A 24,601-nucleotide genomic window follows, 5' to 3' on the forward strand; every position below is an offset into this window, starting at 1 on the left:
TTAAAAACAGGATAGCTGAGGATTTTTATGCTTGCTGGCCTTACCCATCTGTACTCTATCTGTGGAGGGTAAAGGGTGGGATTTTTCAGGAGAGAGGTAGAAATTCACCCTCAGGTACTGCTGTTGTGGATTCTCTGGAGTCTGTGTGTTTACTCCACCAATTTTGACCAAATGAAAATATATGTCAAAGCTTCCCTTCTCTTCCTGTGGATTGCAAAACTCTCCCAGGTTCTAGAATGTGTAAACACAGACATATTGGAGGGGAAACTCTGACTCTCCCTTTGGTCAAACCCTAAGGCCTTTATGTTGGGGTTTTTTATATTGTTGTTGTTATTTGAGTTTGTCAGGCAAACTAGGACCAAGAGACTAAAGGATAGCCTTGATGGATCAGGAGTGAGCATGTGCACACATTTCTTCAGTCTAGGCATTGCCTGTTGTGAGACAAACGCCATGGGGGCTGGCCCATGACTGGAGGGATGGCTGAGGTATACAGGAAAACCTGGGAAAGGATCGGGACAGGTTTTATGCATTTATTATGTCTAAGTTCTTGGAAAGTTTGCAAACTAGAGAAAAGCAATGGTAAATCTTTTTAAAATTCATATAGTAATGTATGCCAGTGGTGGAGGGAGAGGGTGTTTCCTGGAGAAGACATCACAAACCAGGCCAGAACTTGACCTTTAAGTCACTCCTTTGCTCTGGATCTGATGGTCCTCTCCATGAAGGCCCCATCATCAGTTAGAGTTCAGAGGTGTCAGGATTAAAGTTATAAATTCACAAGTCATCAGTATGTGGATGAGATCCCTCCATGACTGTCTCTATTTTCTGCTGCTATAAAACAGTGGCTGAGAGTGAGTAACATAAAGAAAAGAACTCTATTTCTTACAGTTCTGGAGAGTTCTATTTCTGGGGCACATATCTAGGGGCCACCTTTTGTTGAGTCATGTTATGTCAAAGTAGAAGGAAAAGAGAACATGTAAAAAAAGACAGCAGTAGAATGAAGAGAGGACCAGCTGGCCCTTTCAACAAGGGTAGTCTTCAGATGACTAACTCACTCCCAAGAAAACAACATGAATCTGTTTGAGAGGGTCTACAGTCATCTCATTTTTTATTCTTTTTTTGGGGGGGGGTGTGAGGCCTGAACTCTGGGCCTGAGTGCTGTCCCTCAGCTCTTCAGCTCAAGGCTAGCACCCTACCACTTGAGCCACAGCACAACTTCCAGGTTTTTTCTGCTTTTGTGGTACTGAGGAATCGAACCCAGGGCCTCATGCATGCAAGGCAAGCGTGCATGAGCACCCTACCTCTAAGCCAACTTCCTAGCCCTCTAGTCATATCATGGCACTGGGATTATAGTTCTACTTCAGGAACTCTGTATGACACACTTCAATCATATTATTCTGAAAAAGGAGTTAAGATACAGTGGACAGCAGGTTCCAAGATTGTGCCATAGTCTTACCTGGTAGAACTGCTATTATACCTACTTTATTAATAAGGAAAACACCATTGGATGGTAACTGCCTCACCCAGTATCAAGTGAACATTGGGACTGGGATTTAACCTGGGTAATCTGACACACAAACTGCTCCCATCCATTTTACCGTAGTGGACACATACATGCAGCAAGCTGCTTTGTCTTCAGGTGCCAAATCTCTTTACAGGAAGAAGACGATGATGGTCTGCCTAAGAAAAAGTGGCCTACTGTAGATGCCTCTTACTATGGTGGGCGAGGCGTTGGAGGCATAAAAAGAATGGAGGTAAGCGAATAGCCTAGTGCACATTTAGCTCTGGAGACCCATGGCAAATGCTGACGTGGGATCTGGTGCCTGAGATTCTGGTGAGAATGTAGATGGTGGAAGAGATGGGAAATAGCAAAGTGGGAGGTGTAGCCTTTACTATGCACCTCCATGTCTGTGGGAGTCAGAACAGGTCATTCACTTGCTCAGATTCCTTCATGGTTTCCTTTCTCACTTAATAAAATCCAAAGTTTTCTGGCCTTTACATGCTTTGTCCATTGTCTGGATAGTTCCTCCCCTGAAAATTGATCTCTCTTTCTGTCTCTCTCTCTGTCTATTTTTCTCTCTGTGTGTCTTTCTTTCACTCTCTCACCCTCTAAGCAGTTGAGGATTGGAAAGTCTGTGTGTTGCACATTGCAATCATATGCATGCTTGTCATTCCTACTCTCAAAGGGCAGCCTATTATATTTTGTCATTTTATTTTATCGTATTTTCTTTATTTTAGGTTCGTTGGGGAGAGAAGGGCTCCACAGAAGAAGGTGCTAAGCTAGAAAAAGCAAAGAATGCAAGAGTCAAGATGCCAGAGCAAGAGTATGAATTCCCTGAGCCTCGAAATCTCAACAACAATATGCGCAGGCCCTCTTCTCCCCGGAAGTGGTACTCTCCGATTAAAGTAAGTCTTTATTATTTTTTTTAATCCCTCTAGGACTCTCTTTTCCTGGCTGTGAGTGATCTCCTTTATTCTCCACCATTTCTCTTTCCCACATAGCTTAAGACTTTAAAATATGCTAGTTTATTGGAAACTTTAAGATGTGATGGCAAGTAATGTTCCCTGAAGGTCTCTTTTCCTCCTCTGGAATGCAAATGGCTTTAAATACTTGGAGCGGGTCAGTACCTGCTTTTCAGCCTTGCCTTAATCTTTCTGTACTCTGCCAGTTGATAATCATAGAAACTTCCAACTGAAAAGACTGTGTCCCCACTCACCTACTTCATACAGAGAAATTAAAAAAAAAAAAACAAGAAGAACAAAGACCCTGCTCTGCTGAAGTTTGGAACCTAAAACCCAAGTCAGAGCCACAGTCCAACTTCCATGCTGCAAACAGAACCAGACCCAGTGCAAAACCTGAAATAACAGACTCACCGTGGGAGCCAGCCCCTATTCCCTGCCCACATCCACAGACTCACCCCTCTCCCAATGGCAGCAAAAAAATTATTGCTGTCATTCTTCGAGTTACTTGCTCGTGTTATAGCAAGTTTTCTACAAAATCAACAGAAATGTCATTTCTTTTAGAGTGGAGTAAAAACTTCATTGATAGTTGCCTTTTCTCAGATGAGCTAGCCCTAGTCACATGAACTGTAGTGCAAGTTCATTTGGAATGCCATGTTTTAAGCAATGGGATTCTTATCTCACATAAACCTCCCTAGGGCAATGGATTGAACTCTGGGTAGATGTGGATGACAGACAGCTTAGAGGAGCAGCAGCTGTGAGCGCCCAATGCTTGTCTAATGAGTAACTGGCAGTGACATGCAGACACTTGCAAACTGGGAGGAGCCAAATGGACTGGGATTTTTCTATTCTGTCACCTTCAGGAATCTGTACATGGTTTCTAACACATCTTTGATTGTGGCTGAAACTCCATTTTTGTAATTTTGGGTATTGAGAGCACATAATCATTTGAAGAACTGAATTTCTCTTTGAGAGCATGTTATTACTTTATTCACTGAGGGTTTAGAACTGAGTTTTATGAAACAAATGAGGATATAGACAAACACATTTAAAAATCTAAGAGTAATCCCAACACTGCTCGGAATTAGTATCAACTTAATGAGTTCTGTCATGCAGCTACTATGTGCCAGCCACTGCTGGATATTAAATGTACAGAGTTCTCAGACCTTTCAAAATGCAGATTCCCAGAAGCCCTCCTAAATCACATTAGATCTTACATCATGTCCATTTTGTCTCACTCACTGAGAAAACTGCTTTTACTGTCCAAGGTCTGCATTTTCAGATTTCACAACCAAATTCCCCAACTGATGCTCAATGAGTTTCCTCCTGAGAACCGCAGGTTCTCAAAATGTGGGCCCCAGAACCCGTGTCATTAGCCTCACCCAGAAACCTACTAGAAATGCCTATTTGAGGGTCCCAAATAAGATCTGCCAGATCAGAAACTTCAGGATTGAGGCTCAGACATAGTCTGAGGTTCTCAGTGGTAGCGCCTAGATAACTAAAACAAGCAGAAACTATGTCCGTGCCCCGAGGATTGCAAACTCACCACAGCAGATGTGACACTGGGGCCATGTTCACTCCTCACACATGTTACACATGTGCACATGCCGCGTGCCTAGTGGAGCAGACAGTGCCAGCACATCCTCACTCTTTTGCGAAGCAGATGTGCAAGTACCCACTGGTGGCATCACTCATGCTTATGAGCCTTCTCTCTACCAGATTCCACCCCCTGTTGGTACCATTTATGCTTTGAAGCCCCAATAAATAGCATTGTACCTAGCACCAGCTCTTGTTGAAGTGCTGAGACATGGAGGTAATCTTGAAACCCTTCTCAGAGTGCCATGCTGGTGGACACACCCTGTTCAGGAAGATGACATTCCTCTTACCCTTTCAGAGGGAAGGGAAGAAAGACTCATCAGATATGTACCTGGGCTGAGCACCTGACGGTTCTTGAAGAAAGATAGAAGCAAGAACAGTAGTACAAAAGGTATTCTTCCTCTAGAAAAAGGGCAGCGTTTTCCCCCATACTGTTTGACAAGACACATGCTCCCTGCTGAGCTCTGTTTTAACTACAGCGCCTGTAGGTATATGCCAGATCTTGGACAAAAAAAAAAAAATAAAATGAGTCTCATATGGCATCAAAAGTGCTACTGCTCCTTCCTGAATCTTCTCAGCATTCATCACAGTCCTGTTCTGAAATGGAAGACATGCTCCAAAGGATTCAACTAACAGAGGATGGGCAGGGTCAATGCCCTCCACAGAGTGGGTGATGTAAAAGGGACTTGCCATAGGAACAGGTGTCACCCTATGCCTCTCTCCCAAGGGGAAAATGGAGTCAGTAGACCTAATAAAAGCCATACCCCTGGGGAAGAGACTGAGTGCCCCATCAGCAGCTGTGGTCCTGGGGCATCAGTGGTCAAGCTAAACCTGCCCCATCATTTACTTATGTGTAACCTCCAAGTAATGCGTGGCTTTTATACTTTTAAGTGGTTTGGTGTTTGAGGGAGGATATTCATTTAATGTATTCTGTTTTGTTTTTATCAGCATCTATGAATTGTACAAAGGCATTTTATTGCCATATTTACATAGATGTGCACAAAACACCCTGGTCAAATTTACCCCTTCTTCCTCTCTCTCATCCCTCCTTCCCCCTTCTTAAAACAGCTTCAGTAGGTTTCATTTTCATGGACCATGCTCATCTTCTTGAGCAATCTCTGCTGACCCTGTCCCCTTCCCTAGTACCTGCTCTTCATCGGAACCTATTTACATTTCTCCTTTTTTGTTGTTATTTTAAAGGTAATGTACAGAAAAGTTACAGTTACATAAGTCAGGTAGTGTCTGTCGTTTTTGGGGGGCGGGGGAAACGGGGAGTTCATTTCGATAAATATCATTTTATATGATCAGAGTCATTGTACCTTTGTGTTCTCCCCCTAAGAATATCCTCCTTTGGTCTCATTGTGCTGTCTTACATTTCTGTCATTTATTTTGTAGTATGTAGTATTTATACGAAGCAATTCTACCCTGTTATTTCATCCTTGCTTATATTATACTTTAATCACCATAACCTGTTCTGTTGTCTCTCTTTCCTGCCCCATATACTCTAGCCTCAATAGCTTTCAGTGCATTTCTTCATGCTATCTTCATGCATAGATGCAATATATTTTTATGTAATTCACCCTTCCTCATTCTTTTCCCCTCTCTTCCTTCCATTGGTCATCCCAAACAATCCCACAGTTGTGATCACGCTGGTTATGTTTTAAATAGTTATATAAGTACTTGCTAACAAAATGTTGCCCCTCCATCTGAAAAGCTTGCAACCATTACTCTGTGGCCCTTTCCTGCAGATGTTCACAGGCCCCTAGCCTAGGAATGCAGCTGCTGCTGAGGACAGGGAGGCAGGAAGGGCACAGAAGGAACAAATACCCCAACTTATTCTCATCTTGCCCTCTCATTCCTTTTGTATCTACCTCTTGACCAAAAGGAAGCCAGCTAGTATATAGGCAGGGAGCAAAGGAGGCAGAGAAATGCAGATAATGCACGGAGACAAGCAATTCATTTAGAATGACTCACTCAAGCTGTGCCTGCCTTCTGTGCCCACTAGAAAGAAGAAAAGCAGCTCCACCTAATACAAAACTTTTAGCAGAGCAAAGCTAGACATAGTAATACACACGTGTAATCCTAGTACTCCGCAGGCAGAAGCGGGAGGATTAAAGAGTTTACACCAGCCTGGGCTACATAGGGAAATCCTGTCAAAGAAAAGGAAAGGAAGGGAGGGGGATGAGATGGGGAGGGGTAGGGAAGGGAAGAGAAGGGCATTCCTAACTCCCCAGCAAACAAGGTCAGAGGCATAGACCTTTCATTGGATTGCACTGAACACACTTTTTCCATGCATTCCATGCAAGAGTTGAGAAGCAGGTGAGCACAGTCACTGAGGCAAAGCCCAGTGGGAATTCAAGGAGGAAGAGGACGACAGTGGTCCTCCACCCACCGTAGCCACCCACCATAGCCCCCAGTCTAATTTCGGGCACTGACCGCACCAACCACACATCCCCATCCTCATTCCAGGCCCATGATCAAAATACTTTCCCCTGATATTTAGGCTACATTTTCCTTTGCTTGGTTTTTCACCTCCCGGATTTACAATACCCCATGCTTCTCATTAAATTGGGACTGACCATTTCAGACAAGTTAAGTCATACCCAGCTATAAAGCCACCAGCTAGATTAAAACCAGAAGTGGTTGCAGATTTGTTGGAAGGCTTGTGACCTTCAAGAAACCGCTTGGCTTTTTCTCCAGGAGCTTCTTCTCTACATGACTACAGGTGACAGAAATGACAGCTGAAGGACAAAAGTTTGATCCTGGCTTCCCAGGCAGGAGGGAGTAGGGAATGGTGCCAGCAAAAGAGGCAATCTGGAAGGGGCAGTTAGTTTGTTCTACTTTTGGATCAGAAAGGGTGGGGGTCTTCTGTTTATTTACACACCTCGACCTTGTAGACAAGCAATGTTCAGCTTTAGCACTGTGCTACATGAAGCTGTATATGGCAAAGCAAGACATCGATACCAAAGCACAATGTGTCCTCAGACATGCTGTTGAAGTTAAACAGATTTTATGTGTCTCTCTCTGGCTACTTTGTGGAATAATTCTAAACTTGTCATAAAGATCAAACTTATAAAAAAATCAATTACCTTATGTGTGCACAAATAGGGAAATCTTCCAGCTTTACTGATCAATTAAATTTATTAAATTTATTCATTAATCTCATTTGAAGAGAAGCCCAGGTCACACTTAGCAGACATTCTAAGGGATGGAAAGAAATTCAGGTGTCACTTGCACAACAACTCTCTAAATGGAACTGCCCTCAAAATTCTCAATTTCTCTCTATCTTCCAAATAGCTAAAACAGACAGATCAGAAGAGAAGACACAGCTGCTGTCTGGCACCCATCAAAAGAGGAAATCCAGCCCCTAACACCCAGGCATCAGGGGGCTTTAAACAACAGTTTCAGACACATTCCCAGCCAAGTCTTATTGTACAGAAAGAAGCTGGCGTTTGCATAGAACTTTCAGTCTATGGATTAAAATTATTGTCTGAGGCTGAGTGAAGCAGTTTAGGAGCCTAGAATGGTAAATTTTTCATTTCATAGTCTAATCACGTCAGCAGCATAGGGAAGAGAGCTATTTTTAAATGTCAGCTAATACAGTCTGGCAGAGGGCTCCGAGGTTTGTGGTGAAATCTTTGTCATAGCTTCACAGGAGCAGTTGGGCATTTTGCCTGGGAAGTGAGGTCCAGTGTCTTCAGTACATCCTGTGGAGAGGCTTGCGCCTGATGGACACCCAAATCAGAGATAAACAGAGTGGTGTCAACCCCTATGTCTCCTCTCCGGCATTAGGAAAAGCCTAGGGACCAGTGGGAAGAAACCTCGGAGACACTTCTGGCTTCAAAGAAATGTAATGAATACATCCATTTACTACTGTGTTTCAATGCACACTTCGGCCTACATTCAGAAAATCCAGGCTCTAAAGGCCTTTCATGTTCTTGTTCTCTTCTTTGACTTCAAAGGTCTGTGGAAGTTTTAAAATCCTTTTCACCAGTTGCAGCTATCCTTTTTCTATAGCTCACTTCAACACTTGCATTAAAAGTTACCCTCAGCCAGGCACTGGTGGCTCATGCCTGTAATCTTAGCTACTCAGGAGGCTGAGATCTGAGGATCACAGTTCAAAGCCAGTCCCAGCAGGAAAGTCATGATACTCTTATCTCCAATAAACCACCAGAAAACCAAAGTGGTGCTGTGGCTCAAGTGCTAGAGCACTCACCTTGAGCTGAAGAGCTGAGAGACAGTGCGTAGGCCCAGAGTTCAAGCCTCACAACTGACAAAAAAAGTTACTTCAAAGCCAGTGGCTCATGCCTATAATCCTAGCTACTCAGGAGGCTGAGATCTGAAGATTGTAGTTTGAAGCTAGCCCAGGCAGGAAAGTCTGTGAGACTCTTATGTCTAATTAATCACTGGAAAAAAAAAAACTTAAAATAGTGCTGTGACTCAAGTGGTATAGTGCTAGCCTTGAGCAAAAGGAGCCCAGTGACAGCACCCAGGCCTGGAGTTCAAGCCTCAAGACTAGCACAAAAAAAAAAAAAAAGTTTACCACAAAAGGAAGTATTCAATCAGGGAAGTTATTGGAGAAAACGCCTAATTGAATGTATAACAGAAGATAAAGGCCTGGGAAAGGCAGCAACCATAGAGATGATGGAACATACCTGGACTGGAAGAAGTGACCAACAGGAGAGCTTCTGCAGAGAGATAATCCCCAAGATAGGGTTGTTGTTGGACATAAGGACGTGACCAAGAAAGAGGTCAAGAGTGATACTCTGATGTCCAGCTTGACCACACAGGAGCCAAGACAGGGTGTGAGAAAGGGGAGCAGATTTAGGAAGAAGAAAGTTTGTTAATTTGCAATGGTTAATTTTTGATGCCTGTGGAACCAGGACATTACAGTGAACCTTAGATAAGTCATTTGATGCCCAGAGCTAGGCCTTAAGAGAGAACCAGAATGAACTAGAATGTGTGAGGTACGAGTCTAGATGAGTTTGTAGACCACCACTGAGTCAAGCATCAGCAGAGAAAAAAGGAGACAAAGAAGCTGAAAGGACTAAACAGAAAAGGAGAAGGGAGTAAGTCAAAACTGGCATCCAGGCCACGGGAAAGTACCCAAAAGGGATAGCCCAGTGCAGCAGATCTCACAGTAAAATGGGTATCAAGGCATTTGGCAGTCAAGATGCAATGGGCAGCCGTAGTGAGAGCAATTTTGGTGGAGTGATTGGGACAGGAACCTATTAGAACACCATGGAGAGGAACCAAATTGTGCTCTGGGAGAAAGGGCCTGAAAGAACACAGAACAGAACAGAAGGCAGATAGATCTACACTTACAAAACTACATTTATTGAATTTATGTACTGGATTATAATCTTATCTACAGGTCATTCTCTAAAGATTCTTTTAATGACTTTACTAGGTTCACAAATAATATATAGTGAATATTTTCTCTGAGACAAGTACCCATCTTCAATATTTAATTTTTAGACCTTTCTAAGTCTGAAGAATAAACAATATTATCCCCATCTTTAAAATAAGAATGGAAAAGCCACACTTTTTTTCAGGCTCTCTCAACTGTGTGTAAGCCTATTATATTTGTGCAGGGTGAATTTGCATTTGTTCCAGTGTTAACTTTTCTTTTTTTCTTTTCTTTTTTTTTGGGGGGGGGGGCCCGGTTCTGGGGCCTGAACTCTGGGCCTGGGCGCTGTCCCTCAGCTCTTCAGCTCAAGGCTAGCACTCTACCACTTGAGCCACAGCACCACTTCCAGCTTTTTTCTTTTTGCTTATGTGGTACTGAGGAATCAAACCCAGGGCCTCATGCATGCAAGGCAAGCACTCTACCACTGAGCCACCTTCCCAGCCCCCAAGTGTTAACTTTTCACATATGCTTTCTGGGAAGGGATTTATTGTTGTGTGATTTACTTACATTTTGATTTCATTTTTTAAATGCTTAATCAACTACTCAGATATTTGGCAATTCTACTCTTCCTCCAATTCAACTGAGTTATTGATCAATAGCTTACATATACTTTTGTCAGAGTTTGTATGTTGCAGTCATCCTAGATATGAACTTCAACGAAATAATAATATTTTTAAGTTGAGTGTAGAGGCAGTAATATAAAGGAGAAACAGATGCACAAACAATCCATATTGAATTTTTCAAAAACAAACATTGTTTCTCAAAAGAGGAAGAGACGGGCTGCATTTCCAGTCATAATATATCTTTCTATAGCAATATGCTTGTTTTATATGTATGTAAGTGGTGACAGTTTAAGGAAAAGTTCTTGTAAATTATTTCCTTGTAAAATTTATTATTATACTAAATTTTCTATGCAAAAAATGAGAATGGAGAGATGACTATGATAGAAGTACATTATATATGTATAGGATAACAAAATCCACTAAACACTTTTGGAAAGGGGAGGCGGGCTTTACAATATAGGTTGTCTTGGCTCATTTGCTATACATATAACTTCAAATTTCTCTGAGTTAGTTAATGTACTTTCTTAACAGCAAACTTTTCTTCTTTCAGCCTCATTTGCTTCTAGTTTAATCAAGGAGTTGAGGGATTAGCACATAAACCCAACGCTGTGGGTGGGCTGATTTACCAAGCCAAACACAGAGCCCCTCCTTCTCCAGCCAAGAAAAAAAAATAGCAAGAAAAAGACGGCATTCATCCAAGAAATCCACCTGGCTATACCCTGAACTATAAACACTTATCCCAAGAAACCTTCAAAAAAAATTAGCTGATGATGGAAATTATTTAATGCAGAAAACCATGCTGAACCCAGCAGCGGCTCTGTCCAACACTCTAAAATCATTTCAAAATATTTTGAGAGGTTTTGGTAAATTCCTTTCCAGAGGAGATGAGATACATTACACTTGGAAAGATAAAGCTTCACCCACACAAACTCATGCAATAGTTGACAAAGGTTCAAGAGTACAGTTGTTTGGAAGGTGTGTATAATGCACCAGAGAACAATTTAACAACATCATGATGATGGTTGGTAAGTTAATGCCACCACTGTGAATCCTTTGTGCTGAGCAACTTGAACTATCTAGATGCCCCAGCCTATCCAGAGACCTCTGCCAGCATATTCAAACATTCCTAACACCACCGAAGGAAATTCATTTTACATTTTAGTTCAAGATATATTCCCTATGTATACATGCATACTCATACACACACCACTGAAACAAAATTTTTACAAAATAATACATATCCTCACCATGCACAATTAACTATTCCATTCTTTCTATGCTATATAATGCCATCCATACCATTCTATACAAATTCTAATCCTAGGTCATGAAATTGGTCTCAGAAATACTTAGAGTTTCAGCCCACAATATAGAAAGCATATACTGAAAGTTCTACATCTCCAACCAGAAGATCTTCATGAGAAAGATGACTGTGAATCATCCTGACTTTGCCTCTCTCCACATATCTTCTCTGACCCTCACCCATTTATCTCCCTTTATGAAGGATTTGTATGATGGCATTGGGTTCACCTTGGTAGACTGGGTTATTTTCTTCATCTCAAGGTCCTTAATCCTATTTCCTACGACCTTTTTGCTTTGTGAGGTAAAATATTCAGAAGTTTCAGGGAGTCTGTTTTAGGAGTCCACTTTATCATATACTTTAAAAACCTTAATGCAGATATATTTGTGCTTCTTAGACTCAATCAATAACATAATCTCCAAAATGGTTTTGATGTGGGGAATCTGTGATATTAGGACTTTTGTCTCCAGAGCCAAAGCAAATTATGGCTGATGACTGAGCCAAGCAGACATCCAGGGATCTGTATCCCATGGGTCTTGCCATGTCAAGGAAGTAAGGAATATTCCTGGTTTCCTGAAATTGTCATTATTGTTTTCTCCTATGATCTTTGCTACCAAGAAGAAACTTTAGTGAACGTGCAAAGGAATGACTTGTGGTGTTAAGATGGCACTAGGAATGTGGTAAGGAGAAAAGCTAAGACCCCTGAGTGAGCTTTGGTTGGCAAATTTGTGGTACACTTCGCTGTCAGGCTCTCTCCTTCACCAGCATCAGGGTATTCTTCGTGTGTCTCTTCTCCACGGTCCCAAAGCCTGAATTTTTCATTTACGGATGGGGGGTCACAAATGCTACCACAAACATGTTGCCAGAGTTTTACTGTTCACATGATAGGAGAAGAGTAGAATTCTATGTGTCCACAAAGCCACTGATTTGCATGTGCCACTGATATGCATTCATGATCTTGGTGTATTTGTTTCATTTCAGGGAAAACTCGATGCCTTGTGGGTCTTACTAAGAAAAGGATATGATCGTGTGTCAGTAATGAGGCCACAGCCAGGAGACACGGTAAGATTTGCTATGGGTCACACACACAGAGGATTTTGACAGATATATGAATGTGTTGGGTTGCACTTCCTAGAACTTGAGTTTCTCAGTCTACAGATGGAGAGTGGCTGACTCATTCTTCAGGCAGTCCCATGAGGGAGGCCTGTGGTCTTCAGCCACTCTGGCCAGCGGTAAGGCCTAAGTGCCAGCTCACAGGACAAGATAAGGAACTAAGTGCCCACAGAGAACCCCTGCCATCTGCAGCAAGTGTTGAGCCCAACAATTCAGGACCTGAAGGGGCACTTCCACCCTGGGTGTGGGTTTACCCAGAACTGTCTAGGCTAACTTTAGAGTATCTCCACCTAGGAAGAGTTTTACAAGTGGAGCTCACAGAGTCCTGAGAAACTATCCATCCCATGTCTTCATTTTGTAAATGAAGAAATGGTCAGAGGTTCCTGTTCAGAAAATAACAATGCTGGAAACAACCTCAGTTCTCTTGAAATCACACCATTGTTATTATCTTTTGTAAGAGATAATAACAGAGATAATACAGAGCAAGGCTTGGGACCAAATTTCCCTTAAACTACCTCAGTCTTCTTAGGAACCAGGCCTATTTACCAAAAAGCAAAATAAGAGTGTCTGATTTAGAAGTCTTTTCAAAGCAGGCAGCCGTGGGTTTGAATAATCTCTCTACATTTCATCTTTATAAAGTTGATGACAACTGCTGCTTGGTAGTGTGGCTGGTGGGAGATGGTTAACATCTGTAAAGCATGTTGCCCACTATTGAACTTGTAATTAACTCTCAGTCATAACAGATCATGATTATTGTGTGTTTCCCCACTCACTGTGAAGAATTGATGTAAAAATGTAAGTAATAATACTGTTGGTATGGATCACAAGGGCCATAGATATGGCCCTACCATGGTATCACTAATACACACTAGACTAGAACCTCGTAGACTGACCCCATCACTCTATTTCCCTTTGATTTAGTAATAGTGGGTGGTTTGGGCTGAAGGAGTTTGATCCAAAGTTTCATATCTTATGCAATTTACAGCCCAGCTAGCTCTTCTTGCTCCAAGTTCTAGCAGAAATGGCAAGCTGATATGTTGTGAAGCCAGGTCAGATAAATGTTGGGTCAACTTGGTCCCTATGGTAGACAAGAATTGAAAGCTTTTCCTATGAAAGCCAACAAGAAGCAACTTCTTCAACAAATTTTAAAGTGAAAACTCCACCGGTAACAAAAATGAGCACAAGCCATAAAGTTAGTACTCAAGGAGATATTTGGTTTTATAGGTTATATATCTGGTTTTAGAACATGAAATTTTTGTAGCAGTCATGAGACTCATCTAACAAATTAAGAAAAGTAACAAGATATCTAAGTAGGCATCCATAATAGTATTTTCATGGCAGAACATGTTGGCATAATATATAATCATTTTTTTCTTTCTTTTTATTTTTTATTTTATTATTTTTGTTGTTGTTCAGCAACTGGAAAACATGTCCATTAAAACATATTAACATTCCATTCTTCACTGATCAGTTTGGCAGAAATAAAGTCATAAACTGGGTCAACCTAAGAAATGGGAGGGGTGTTGAAAAGAGGAAAGCTAGAAAGACATAACATTTATATTCATAGTTTAGAGCCCAGCGCTGATTGTAGAAATCCAAGAACAATGGAATCAAAACTGGTGGAATTTTCTCTATTGAGTCACACCTAAATTAAATATCTTAATTACTAATGCCATGAACATTTGTACTAGCATTTGAAGATGTTCCATGGGCTTCAAAGAAATAATATCACCTTGAATACTGGCTTTCAATCACACAACTAATAGATTTGAGGCACAGGAGATCTAAGAATTACAATGCATTTCAACATATTCTCAGCATGATCTCTAATTAATACTGCCCAGTTTACTTCTAAACAGATTTTCATTGAAATCTTGCTAAAATACATGAGCAGTAGATTAAGAAAACTGTATCCTTGCAGTCGGGCAACAGCCACAGACTCCATGTACACACAAAACTACATAAGAACAGTCACCAATGAGTAGGAGTTGGAGTTCAGGGCTTGTTCATGGTTGGCTACACAGGAGAGAATTCAGAAACAGAAAGGACTACATTGCAGCTTGGAATACATGCTACGTTGTTTTGTTTTACAAAGGAGACTCACTCTCCTTACAGTGATGACTGAAAGAATTCCTCAGCACTGATTTATGGGACTGACCACATTTTCCATAAACTCAAAATGACCACAACCAGCCATGTGCTCGTGAACAAGAGTCACAGGTTCTGAGTATTTCCTTTAAAACAAAACAAAAACAATAATCACCTAATTACATTCTCAGTTGCTTCAAACACATGTTGACCTTGCAGAAACCTGGCAATTCTTCCTCCTCAGTTCCTGTCTGTTACCATCCTCCTCCCAGAAAACACACCCAGACATAGGGATTCAGGCCTAGCCCACCAACAGAGCCTCTGAGGCTGTTGAAAGTCCTGACTAGGGACTGAGAAAGCTTGAGCCCAGAGCCACCACCTTTCCCTGAGACTGGCACCCACCTCCTCAGAGCTGACCAAGGTCCAGGTCAGGAAAAACTGGAGTAGGATGACAGCAGAAGACAGGGCTCTTTCCCATCTGCTGTCATTTGGCACCCTCTTTCTGCCTAGGGTGGACTCATAGTTGTTCCTGGGACCCCCCCCCAAATCAGGAATCACTAGTACCAACATAAATAAAATAGTACCCAAAGAAACCAATTAAATGGTAAATAAGTAATATGTCTAAAATAGTAAACGTTTATTAATTGTATGTGCCCCTCTGCTTAAACCAGCCCCTGTATCCAGTAAATAAATAGCTTATGCTACAGGGCTTTTTCTGAAACACACATCTCAACGTGCCCTTCTTGGCTTCCAACTTGCAAAAAGTAGGGAAAAGCCAAGATTCCTTAGCTTGGCTTAGAAAGATCTCTCTCTCTCTCTCTCTCTCTCTCTCTCTCTCTCTCTCTCTCTCTCTCTCTCTCTCTCTCTCTTTCTGGTGCCACTTCTGGAGCTTTAACTCAGAGTCTCTCATTCTTGCTTAGCATTTTCACTCAAGGATGGTTCTCTAGCATTCAAGTCACAGCTCCACTTCCAGCTTTCTAGTGGTTAATTGGAGATAACAGGCTCTCAGCCTTTCTGCCAAGGCTTGTTTTGAACAACAACCCTTAGACCTCAGCCTCCTGAGTAGCTAAGATTATAGCTATCAATATTGTTGGATCAATTAATTAATAACCAAGCCCTGAAAGATGTCAGGCACTCTTGTATCTCAGAACTTTTGCCCATTCTAGTTTCTCTTCTCAAAAATGGCTTTTCCAACCTCTGTACTGACTAAAATTCTGTTAGGGTGGAATATTTATTATCTCCATGGCATCCCTGTAAATGTTTGCTGGCTAGATCCATGCTTTTAAGTGTGACATTGCAAAACAGAACATATTTGACAAAGACTAAGTGAAAAAGGGACCCTATGAGCCCCAATGTGTCCTACACAACTGGGCCACTCTTTGAGTTCAGAAAGTTTGCTCATCTTTCAGAGACAAATGCTTGAAGGGCTTTAGAATATTTGATCTGAGAAAGAAAATGTAAAGATACCATGAGGGTCATTTCTTGGCATGTTATACATCCCACTTTGCAATGTTTTTCTTTTACATAATAGTATCCAATGAGTAAGGTACAAGTAGAAGCTCCAAGGAAGATCAACTTCAGGAACTGATGGATGTGAATTTTAACAACTACACAGTTTGCACCAAGGTTGATATTCCAGTAATGGACATGGCCACACAGTGATAAAACAGGCTACCCATGAGGGAGAGTACAGTTTGGGTTTTGGTAGCAAACCAGTGATTTGTAGACTGGAGCAGCTGAAGTACCTAGGTTTGTTAAATGTAAATTGCTGGTCACCACCCTGAGAGTTTCTGATTTAGGCATACAGGTGAGGCTTGGGGATTAACACTTTACTTAGCAGTCACTGCAGTGATGCCGGTGCTACTGTTCTGAGGACCGTACTTTGAGACTCTAAGATAAAACTAATCAGAGGACCTTCACGCTTCCTTTCACTCTGAGAGCCTAGGATTCTAAGTCAACTTCTCTCTGACCACCAAAGTCACTATTCTCCTGCGTTCCTCCACAAGTCACCTACTGAAACAATCAAGGAAGCATTAGTTTAGCTTAAATAACTATTAATCCCTAGTCAGTGGCAGACAGCTCTGTTCTAGCTAGATTACTGATTTCAAAGACAAAAGGCTAAGGGAATTCAGATAACAGAGCTCATGAATTCCAGTGATTTCCAGCCTGGCTTTAAAGCATCAGTGCCCAAGTTCTAGGCCAAAACTTCTATTTAATTATGTAGGATATGGTCTGTGAATTTATTTATTCATTCATTTATTTTATTTATTTATAGTACTAGGGGTCAATCTCAGGATTTTATTCCTGCTAGGCAAGCCATATACCCCAGCCCCTTTTTGTTTCAGTTGTGTGTGTGTGTGTGTGTGTGTGTGTGTGTGTGTGTGTGTGTGTTTCAGCTAAGATATTGCTCTTTGTGCACAGGGACAGCCTCAAATCATGATCCTTTTAAGCCTCCAACATAGCTGGGATCACAGGTGTTAGTTACCATGTCCCCTGCCTGCCATTCAGAATTTAAATCTCCTCGACTGATTTTAATGGGTCCCCAAAGCTGAGAACCATTAAGCTGGTCCAAGTCCCTATTTTCCACACAGGCAACAGCATATTTTCTCCCTGACAAAATCTTTAGAAACCCTAGAAGCCTCGTGGGCATAAGAGCGGTGTGCTTTCCACAGCACCTTACCTCCCAAGGAACATGCTCAGCTGGATCTGGCTGCTGTTATTATAACTATTATAACTATTTGGGTACAAAGGATTGAATGGAGAAAATATAACTCTCTCATCTTTTCTGAGTAGAGTTTACTCTATCAACAGCCTAAGCCCTCCCCAAGCTTTTGCTCCAGCATGAACTCCATCCCTTGGCACATTTGTACATGACCCACTAGGGTTGGACTTCTTTTTTGTTTTTAGCTATTTGGCTGCTCTCAGATCTGGCATCAAAAGACTGGTACATTCCATTGCTATCTGCACACAGAATACCAAGGCACACTCTGAGCCCTTTTGGCAAGCCTGAAAGTCCTTGTAATCTACACACACACACACATACACACACACACACATACACACACACATGCACATAAACAATGTTTGTAATTCATCTGAAGCACTGCCCCAGAGGTTGAGAAATCCTCTCTTGGAGAGAGCTCCAGCCTTAGGGGTGCAGTCTGCAGCTGTTTCCAATAATGAGTGACACTGGTTACATGGATACCATGTCCCTGCCTGGGCTGGCTTTGAACCATGATACTCATATCTCAGCTTCCTGAGTAGCTATGATTACAGGTGTGAGCCACTGGCACCCAGCTTAGATGTTTTTGTTTTGGGTTTTTTTAATAGATCAAGTTAGCAATATTAATAAGAGATGGCCACTAGCAGGTAGGGACCAGGCAAGGCATCTAGGGAAGAAACTCCAAGGAGATTCAGGGGCTGTGCAACATACAGGGTTAGAGCCTCAAGAAGCACTTCCTTCAGTGTGGGGCCTTGGGCCCCCAAATGCCTTGCTCTTATCCTGATCTATTCATGGAGGAGATGGCACTATTCCAGGGACAGTTCTGAGCTGTAGGCAAATTTGAATCAGTGGCATCATCATAGAGGGCAATGTATTTAGGCAGGAAATCGAGCAGATAGAGGCAGGGAGAGTAGATTAAGCCTTGAACCTGAGGTGTCACATCCTTCAGCACTGAAGCCACTCTTTGAAGATGTTTATTTCCTGTGATGAGACTGGAGGAACAGGGAGACTAGAATGGAGCATCCTAAGGAGAGAGGACGGGAGGACCTACCAGATAATCAGGGGGCCCCTGTGGCATCTATCAGAGTGATGTCTCTACATCAAGCAGGAAACATGCTTGTTGTCTAATTCAGCAAATGATAAGTATAAATCATTCACTAGGTGGGAACTGGTATTCCTGCTTTCTTTCTGCTTGAAAACCACAATTATTTTCAGGGAATTTTAGTTTATATCTCAATATGTATGGGAAGATTTTTCTCAGAATTATTTTATATCTTCACTTGGTGTATATTAAATTGTACATCATAAAGGGTTTCATGCCTGCATGTAGTATGCTTTAACCATATTCATCCCCTCCCTCTATTACAATTGCTTATAAATCAAAACTATTTTTTATGTTCCACTCAGTAATAATGAAGAGTCAAGTGGCCTTCAAAATGAATGTTTTCTTACACAATATATGATGGGTTTCTATTGGTTTTAAATAAACAGAGATCTTTGGACTTCCTATCAGTGTCTAAACGCCACACTGTAAGGCCCCAACAGACCTGGAGACAAAGTCCAATTTGCAGGCCACAACTCTTGACCACTTATAAACTTTTGTAAGAAGTGGGTCATTTAAGAAAAGGGAAAGAAAAAAGCAAACTATGGGAACTATTCCTAGAGGGTGTCATTTATTTTGGCACAGCCTCTCCTTGGATGTTTCAATTCTCAGTAGTGTTTACTTGGTTCTCACTCGTGGAAATCTTTCCTTTGGTGTCTCATTGGAAGCAGGAGATTAGTATTTAGAATGCTTGGCTTGCTTTCCTGAATTTAGAAAGAACAAATTCAGAATACCCTCTGTCCATAACAATAACCAAACTGTGCCCAAACCCTGCAAGGTTATCTTTTTCTAGAAACATAAAACCTAAAGTTGATGCTACAAAATATACTATTGAGATTTTTTTCCTTGTACCAACTTCCTTCCATAGTAGGATAAGTCTTTGAATATGAAGATAATTGATGTGTATGAGTCCTCTCTCTTGTCTACCCTCCCTCTTCCAATCTTCACAAGCCATTTTCCACAAGCACATACATTTACACCCAATTCTCCTCCATCTTCATTATTTTGTAGCTCTTTCAGGACTTTCAGCTTCCAATTGCCTCATCTCCCAAGCAGCTGCAACAACAGGTCAAGTCCTGGTATCAAGTTGCAAATAGCAAACAAGGGGGAAATAAATGTTCCAGGCTGGACTGGACTAGATAGTAAAGTAGCCCTGTTCAAGTTCCCTGACCTAATCTTTTTTTCCTTCCAAATAGAATGTGGAATGAGGGAAGTAGGGCTTGGCTCTAAGGTTAGAATTTTACCCAAGTGCCTCATATTTTAGGAAGTTTGCTACTTTGTCCAAATATGATGTTTGTGTCTGGTCACTTGTTTTCTGTGGACCTATTCCTTCAACTGATGACACTGAAAAGCAGCAAGCATCTCTAAGGACATTCAGTAACTCCGTGACAGGTCTCAAACGAAAGTCATCATAAGCCAGACTGGCAAAAGTTCTGTTCTGGACTGAAAATGTTAGATTGAATGATAGATGGCAAAATCTGGTCTAGGAGAATACATTTTGAGAATTCAAGTGTGGGGAAGAGCTAGCCTACTGTAGACCATCCACATATTCATGTCCTCAGAATTTCCAAGACCACCAAGTTACATCAACCAAAAATGGACTGACTAGTAATTCCTCTTCATCCCAGTACCTTGATTTTAAAAGTAAGGAAACTGAGGTCTAGAAAGATGCTGAAGATCCCTCCCAGGTCTGTTTTCTCACTTGTTCCACATCATCACCCTCCTCTCACATATAAGAAAGAAGAGGTTCAAGTTAGGCCCCTATGCTGTACTATTCAAGATGCAAAAAATGCCAGTGGAAATGGGACTTTTAACCCTACACTGCCAGTTCCTTCTTGAGTCTTCACCCCAGAGCAAAGGGAGAAGAGAACAGTGGATCAGGTTTGGTCTCTAGAAATGATCAGTCTCAGTTTTGGAAGACAAAGTTGTTCCTTACTATCCAATCACCTCCTTTCCTGTCCTCCTCCCTTTTCCCATGAGCACTTTCCTTTTTTCTGCCAGTCCTGGGGCTTGAACTCAGGGCCTGGGAGCTCTCCCTGAGCTTCTTTTGCTCAAGGCAAGTGCTCTACCACTTGAGCCACTGCATCATTCCTTGATTTTTCTGCGTAGTTTTTTGGAGAAAAGAAACTCATGGACATTTCTGTCTGAGCTGGCTTTGAACTGCAATCCTTAGAGCTCAGCCTCCTGAGTAGCTAGGTTATAGGCCTGGGCCACCAGCCTCACTGTTGTAGTTTCCACTTTTATACCCTACCCAACTAACCATAACTGCTAATGGTATCCCACACAGTCCTATTCTTCTGCACATCAGCTGTGCTTTCAAAATACCCAGGGTTCTTTTATTCTCCCAGCTTTTACCTTTCCATGCCTCCTTTTTTTTTTTAATCATTAACACTGTGCCTAGAGTAAAGTATATTCACTTACTCAGTAAAGAGACCTTGGGCCTCTTGGTCATTAGACTAAGAAGATATGACTTCGCATGAGCCAGCAATGCCCTGGCACTTGTGGTGTGTATAGTGGATTAGCTGGGAAAATCACCAAATTAAAACTCTACCTGACAAGTTTGAGGTTCTACAAATGCATAAGTAAGATTTAACTCAAGCCAGGTGATCAGGGAAGTCATCCAAAAAGAAGAGCCCATTTGGCTGTGACCTAAGGATGAGTTTCCCAGTGAAGATGAAAAGGACTTCAAGGTGAAAGGGACCGCTTATGTAAAGAACCAATTGGAAAAAGGAATTAAAAGAGGAGGTATAAGCAGGCACTCAAGAGAAGTGTGGGAGAGCAGCCACACCCCACTCTTGATTCTGCCTCCCCATTCTTTAGTCTCATCAAATCCTTCAGGTATACTTAGCTGAAGTTTCATTTCTACCACGGCCCTCTCCTAATTAATGTGTATTCTCTGAGTCCTCCTTTTGTGCTTCTTCTTCCTCCTCCTCCTCTTCTTTCTCTCCTCTTCCTCCTCCTCCTCCTCTTCTCTTTCTTCTCCTTCTCCTTCTTTTCTTCTTCCTCCTCCTCTTCCTTCTCTTCCTCAGAACACTGAGAAGGTAGCATGTAGCTCAGGTCATTTCCTTGTCCTAAGGACTATGGCTTTTATTTTTTTAAGTAGGACACAGCTGTTTGTAAACGTTTATAACACCCCCTTCTTAGGCAGCTGCATTTTCATAATGAGCAAAGTGACTCTGTCTTTTAATAAGGAAAGCCCCCAAGTCTACCAGGGCTTCCTCTAGATACAAAGCAGGTTGGTGGATGTTAATTTGAACACTGAATGTTCCTTACCTTTGCTCTTCCCATTTCTGTCATATTTAATATTAAGATTGATTTTCAGAACTTCATTTGAAAATAGGAAGTTAATTTTGAAAAAAATTCTTTGAAACTTGACTAGTCTCACTTAAACAATTTGATAAGAATAAATTTGTCATATTTAGAGTTTTCCTTTTTTTTCTTTTTGATGAATGCCATTAACAGCAAAGCATTTTCCAAATGCACAGTGACAAGAGAGTTAACCGGGAAGCCACCCCTCCCGTCTCCAGCACCTATGTTTCTGAGCTGGATCTGCATCTGAACTGGGTTGCCCTACCAGAGGTTCACATTAGGCATCAGGGAATACCTCTTTTTTGAGGACTCTGGGCTCCTACTTGACTGAAAGCTTTGTGAGGGAGTAAATCTTTTCCACACTCTCCTGCTGCCAAAGGTGAATAATAATGGGAAGGTTCTAAATGTCAGAGTCTGGAAAATTGAACATAGTAATATCTAACCATTCCTCTTAGTGGTGAAACCAGTAAGATTGGATTTCCTCAACGGTGAACAAGATAGAAAGTGTTCCCTCTCTTTGTCTTCTTAGCAAGGGAAGTAGCTGTGACCAGAAGAGTTTGGTGGTAAAAAAAAAAAAAAAAAGAAGAAGAAGAAGAAGAAGTAGTAGTTAAGTAGGGAGGCAAGGGTAGCAGAACCTACAAAGTCACGGCCTCAATGCCACATCCTGTCTGTAGGCCTAGGGGATGCCAGGTAGGGCTTGCAATTGCAGAACTGAACCCACACCCCCAAGCCAAGACAAACACAGGAGTTCCTCATAGCCTGTGGTATGCCAACTGTAGCCCATAGGCCACCTTTATCTGTTCTCCACTTGATCCTTTGCCAGGAGGGTCTTGGAGAGGGAGGAACAAAGCAAAGGTAGATGTTGCAATGAGTTTACTAGTACATTAAACAGAATCTCCTGCCTTGGCAATAATCGCTTTCCTGATATGTGAAAGGCAACTTTCTATACCAAGCCCCTCATAAGTAACTTAGAATCTTTCAAAAGAACCAGGCTGCCAGGTGCCAGTGGCTCACACAGGTAATCCTAGCTACTCAGGAGGCTGAGATCTGAGAATCACGGTTTGAAGCCAGCCCGGGCAGGAAAGTCCATGAAACTTTTTTTTTCATGAAATTCTTATCTCCAATAAACCACAAGAAAAAAAACAGAAGTGGCACTGTGGCTCAAGTGGTAGAGCACCAGCCTTGAGTTGAAGATCTGAAGGACAGCGACCAGGCCCAGAGTTCAAGACCCATGACTGGGGGAAAAAAAAAACAGCCTGCTCATGAGAAAATAATGTTCATCATCATGCCTTAACTTTCCAAAGATACCAATGCTGAGCAGAATGCTTTGATTGTGTGTGGCATCTGTAACCAGGTAGTCATGTCTGTCTTTTATAAAAGCCCAGTCTATGCTTACCAAAAAAAAAAAAGCCCAAGACTAATCTGATAATAGATTTATGGTTCAGAGGAGGACACAACACATTTGGACAACTTTATAATAATTCTTTTTCTCTCTCAAGCACATTTTTTGATAACATGCTTGGTTCTAACTAATTTCCAAGTCTGATTTTTGCTTTAATGTAAGCAATTTCATTATTGAAATTATTTAGATAAGTAAGCCATGGCAAAAAAAAAATATTCCTCTAGGAAGAAATTCAGCATCTCATAAATCTTCCCCAGAAATAATAACAAGAGGAGAACAGGATTTTATTTTAAATGAGTAATCCTCCTATCACTTATAACTTCTAGAGTGATAGATGATAAACAGATAGGTAGATGGACAGACAGACAGAGATAGATAGATAGATAAATAGATAGATAGATAGATAGATAGAGTTTTTCATGCCTTAGCAAGTATGAAGAGCTCAAAGGATTTCTATGACAGTAGTTCAATGACAGTCTTAAGGTCTTATAAAGATTTTTTCAAATTAATTAGTATTTTTATTGTAAAAATACTGTACAAAGGGGTTACAGTTACATGAGCAAGGTAATGAGTACATTTCCTATCAAGCATTGTTGCCTCCTCCTTTGTTTTCCCTCTACCATCCCTTCCCTCCCACCTCCACAACTACACTCCCCCAGACCCCTCCTCCCACCCCCCTGCCTAAACTGTAAAGTTTTTTTTTCAACCTAGTGTCTTGTGCATCTCGTTGTTACAATGGGTCCACCTGTATCCCTATTTAAACATTTTGTTTTTTCCCTTCCCCTCCCCAAATTAGAGAAGTGTATATACAAGATGCAAGGTACTAAAAAAAATTAAGATAACCAAAAAAAAAAAACAACAACAAGATGCAGTGTACTGACATCAAATACAGTGAAAACGGGTTCTACTGGGGGGAGGAACATACAAAGCAACAAAAAAAAAATCACATAGTACATTATATAAATACATTAGAAACAATAGCAAGAAAGAAAACCACTTGTGGTCCTATCTTAGGGTTCATTTCCCTTAACATCATCTTATCTTGTCATATGTACATAGCTTTTGACCTTTTCTGCTTGTCCCAGACATATAGTAGTTATTGAAAATAAGGAAAACCTTGGGACCTATGTTTCTTTGGGCCTATGTTTCTTTTTTCCAAGTCTTTCCATTTTCTAACAAATGGGGCAATATCATTCTTGCTGATGGAGGCATAGAATTCCATTGTGTGTGTGTGTGTGTGTGTGTGTGTGTGTGTGTGTGTGTTGTATACACACATATGTGTGGTGTGTATATATACACATATATATGAATGGATTAAGAAAATGTGATAGATAGATCTATATGTATCCCACATTTTTCTGATCCATTCATCTACTGAGGGGCATCTAGATTGTTTCCATATCTTAGCTATGGTAAATAATGCTGCAATAAACACAGTTGTGCTGGTAGCTTTAGTATGGTCTTGTTTGTGATCATTTGGGTAAATGTCCAAAAGTGGGGTTGCTGGGTCATAGGGGAGCTCTATGTAGAGTCTTTTGA

General features: G+C 41.4%; 1 protein-coding gene across 1 annotated transcript in view; it reads left to right on the forward strand.

Moving 5' to 3' along the window:
• Positions 1-24,601, forward strand: part of Antxr1 (anthrax toxin receptor 1) — a 212,097-nt gene that overhangs the window by 146,030 nt on the left and 41,466 nt on the right. The window contains exons 15-17 of the mRNA XM_013022556.1: positions 1,656-1,751; positions 2,236-2,403; positions 12,308-12,388. Coding sequence (XP_012878010.1) covers positions 1,656-1,751; positions 2,236-2,403; positions 12,308-12,388 — 345 coding nt within the window. The remainder of the gene's footprint in view (positions 1-1,655; positions 1,752-2,235; positions 2,404-12,307; positions 12,389-24,601) is intronic.

This window comes from Dipodomys ordii, unplaced genomic scaffold, assembly GCF_000151885.1.
Source record: "Dipodomys ordii isolate 6190 unplaced genomic scaffold, Dord_2.0 Scaffold63, whole genome shotgun sequence".
NCBI classification, from domain to species: Eukaryota; Metazoa; Chordata; class Mammalia; order Rodentia; family Heteromyidae; genus Dipodomys; species Dipodomys ordii.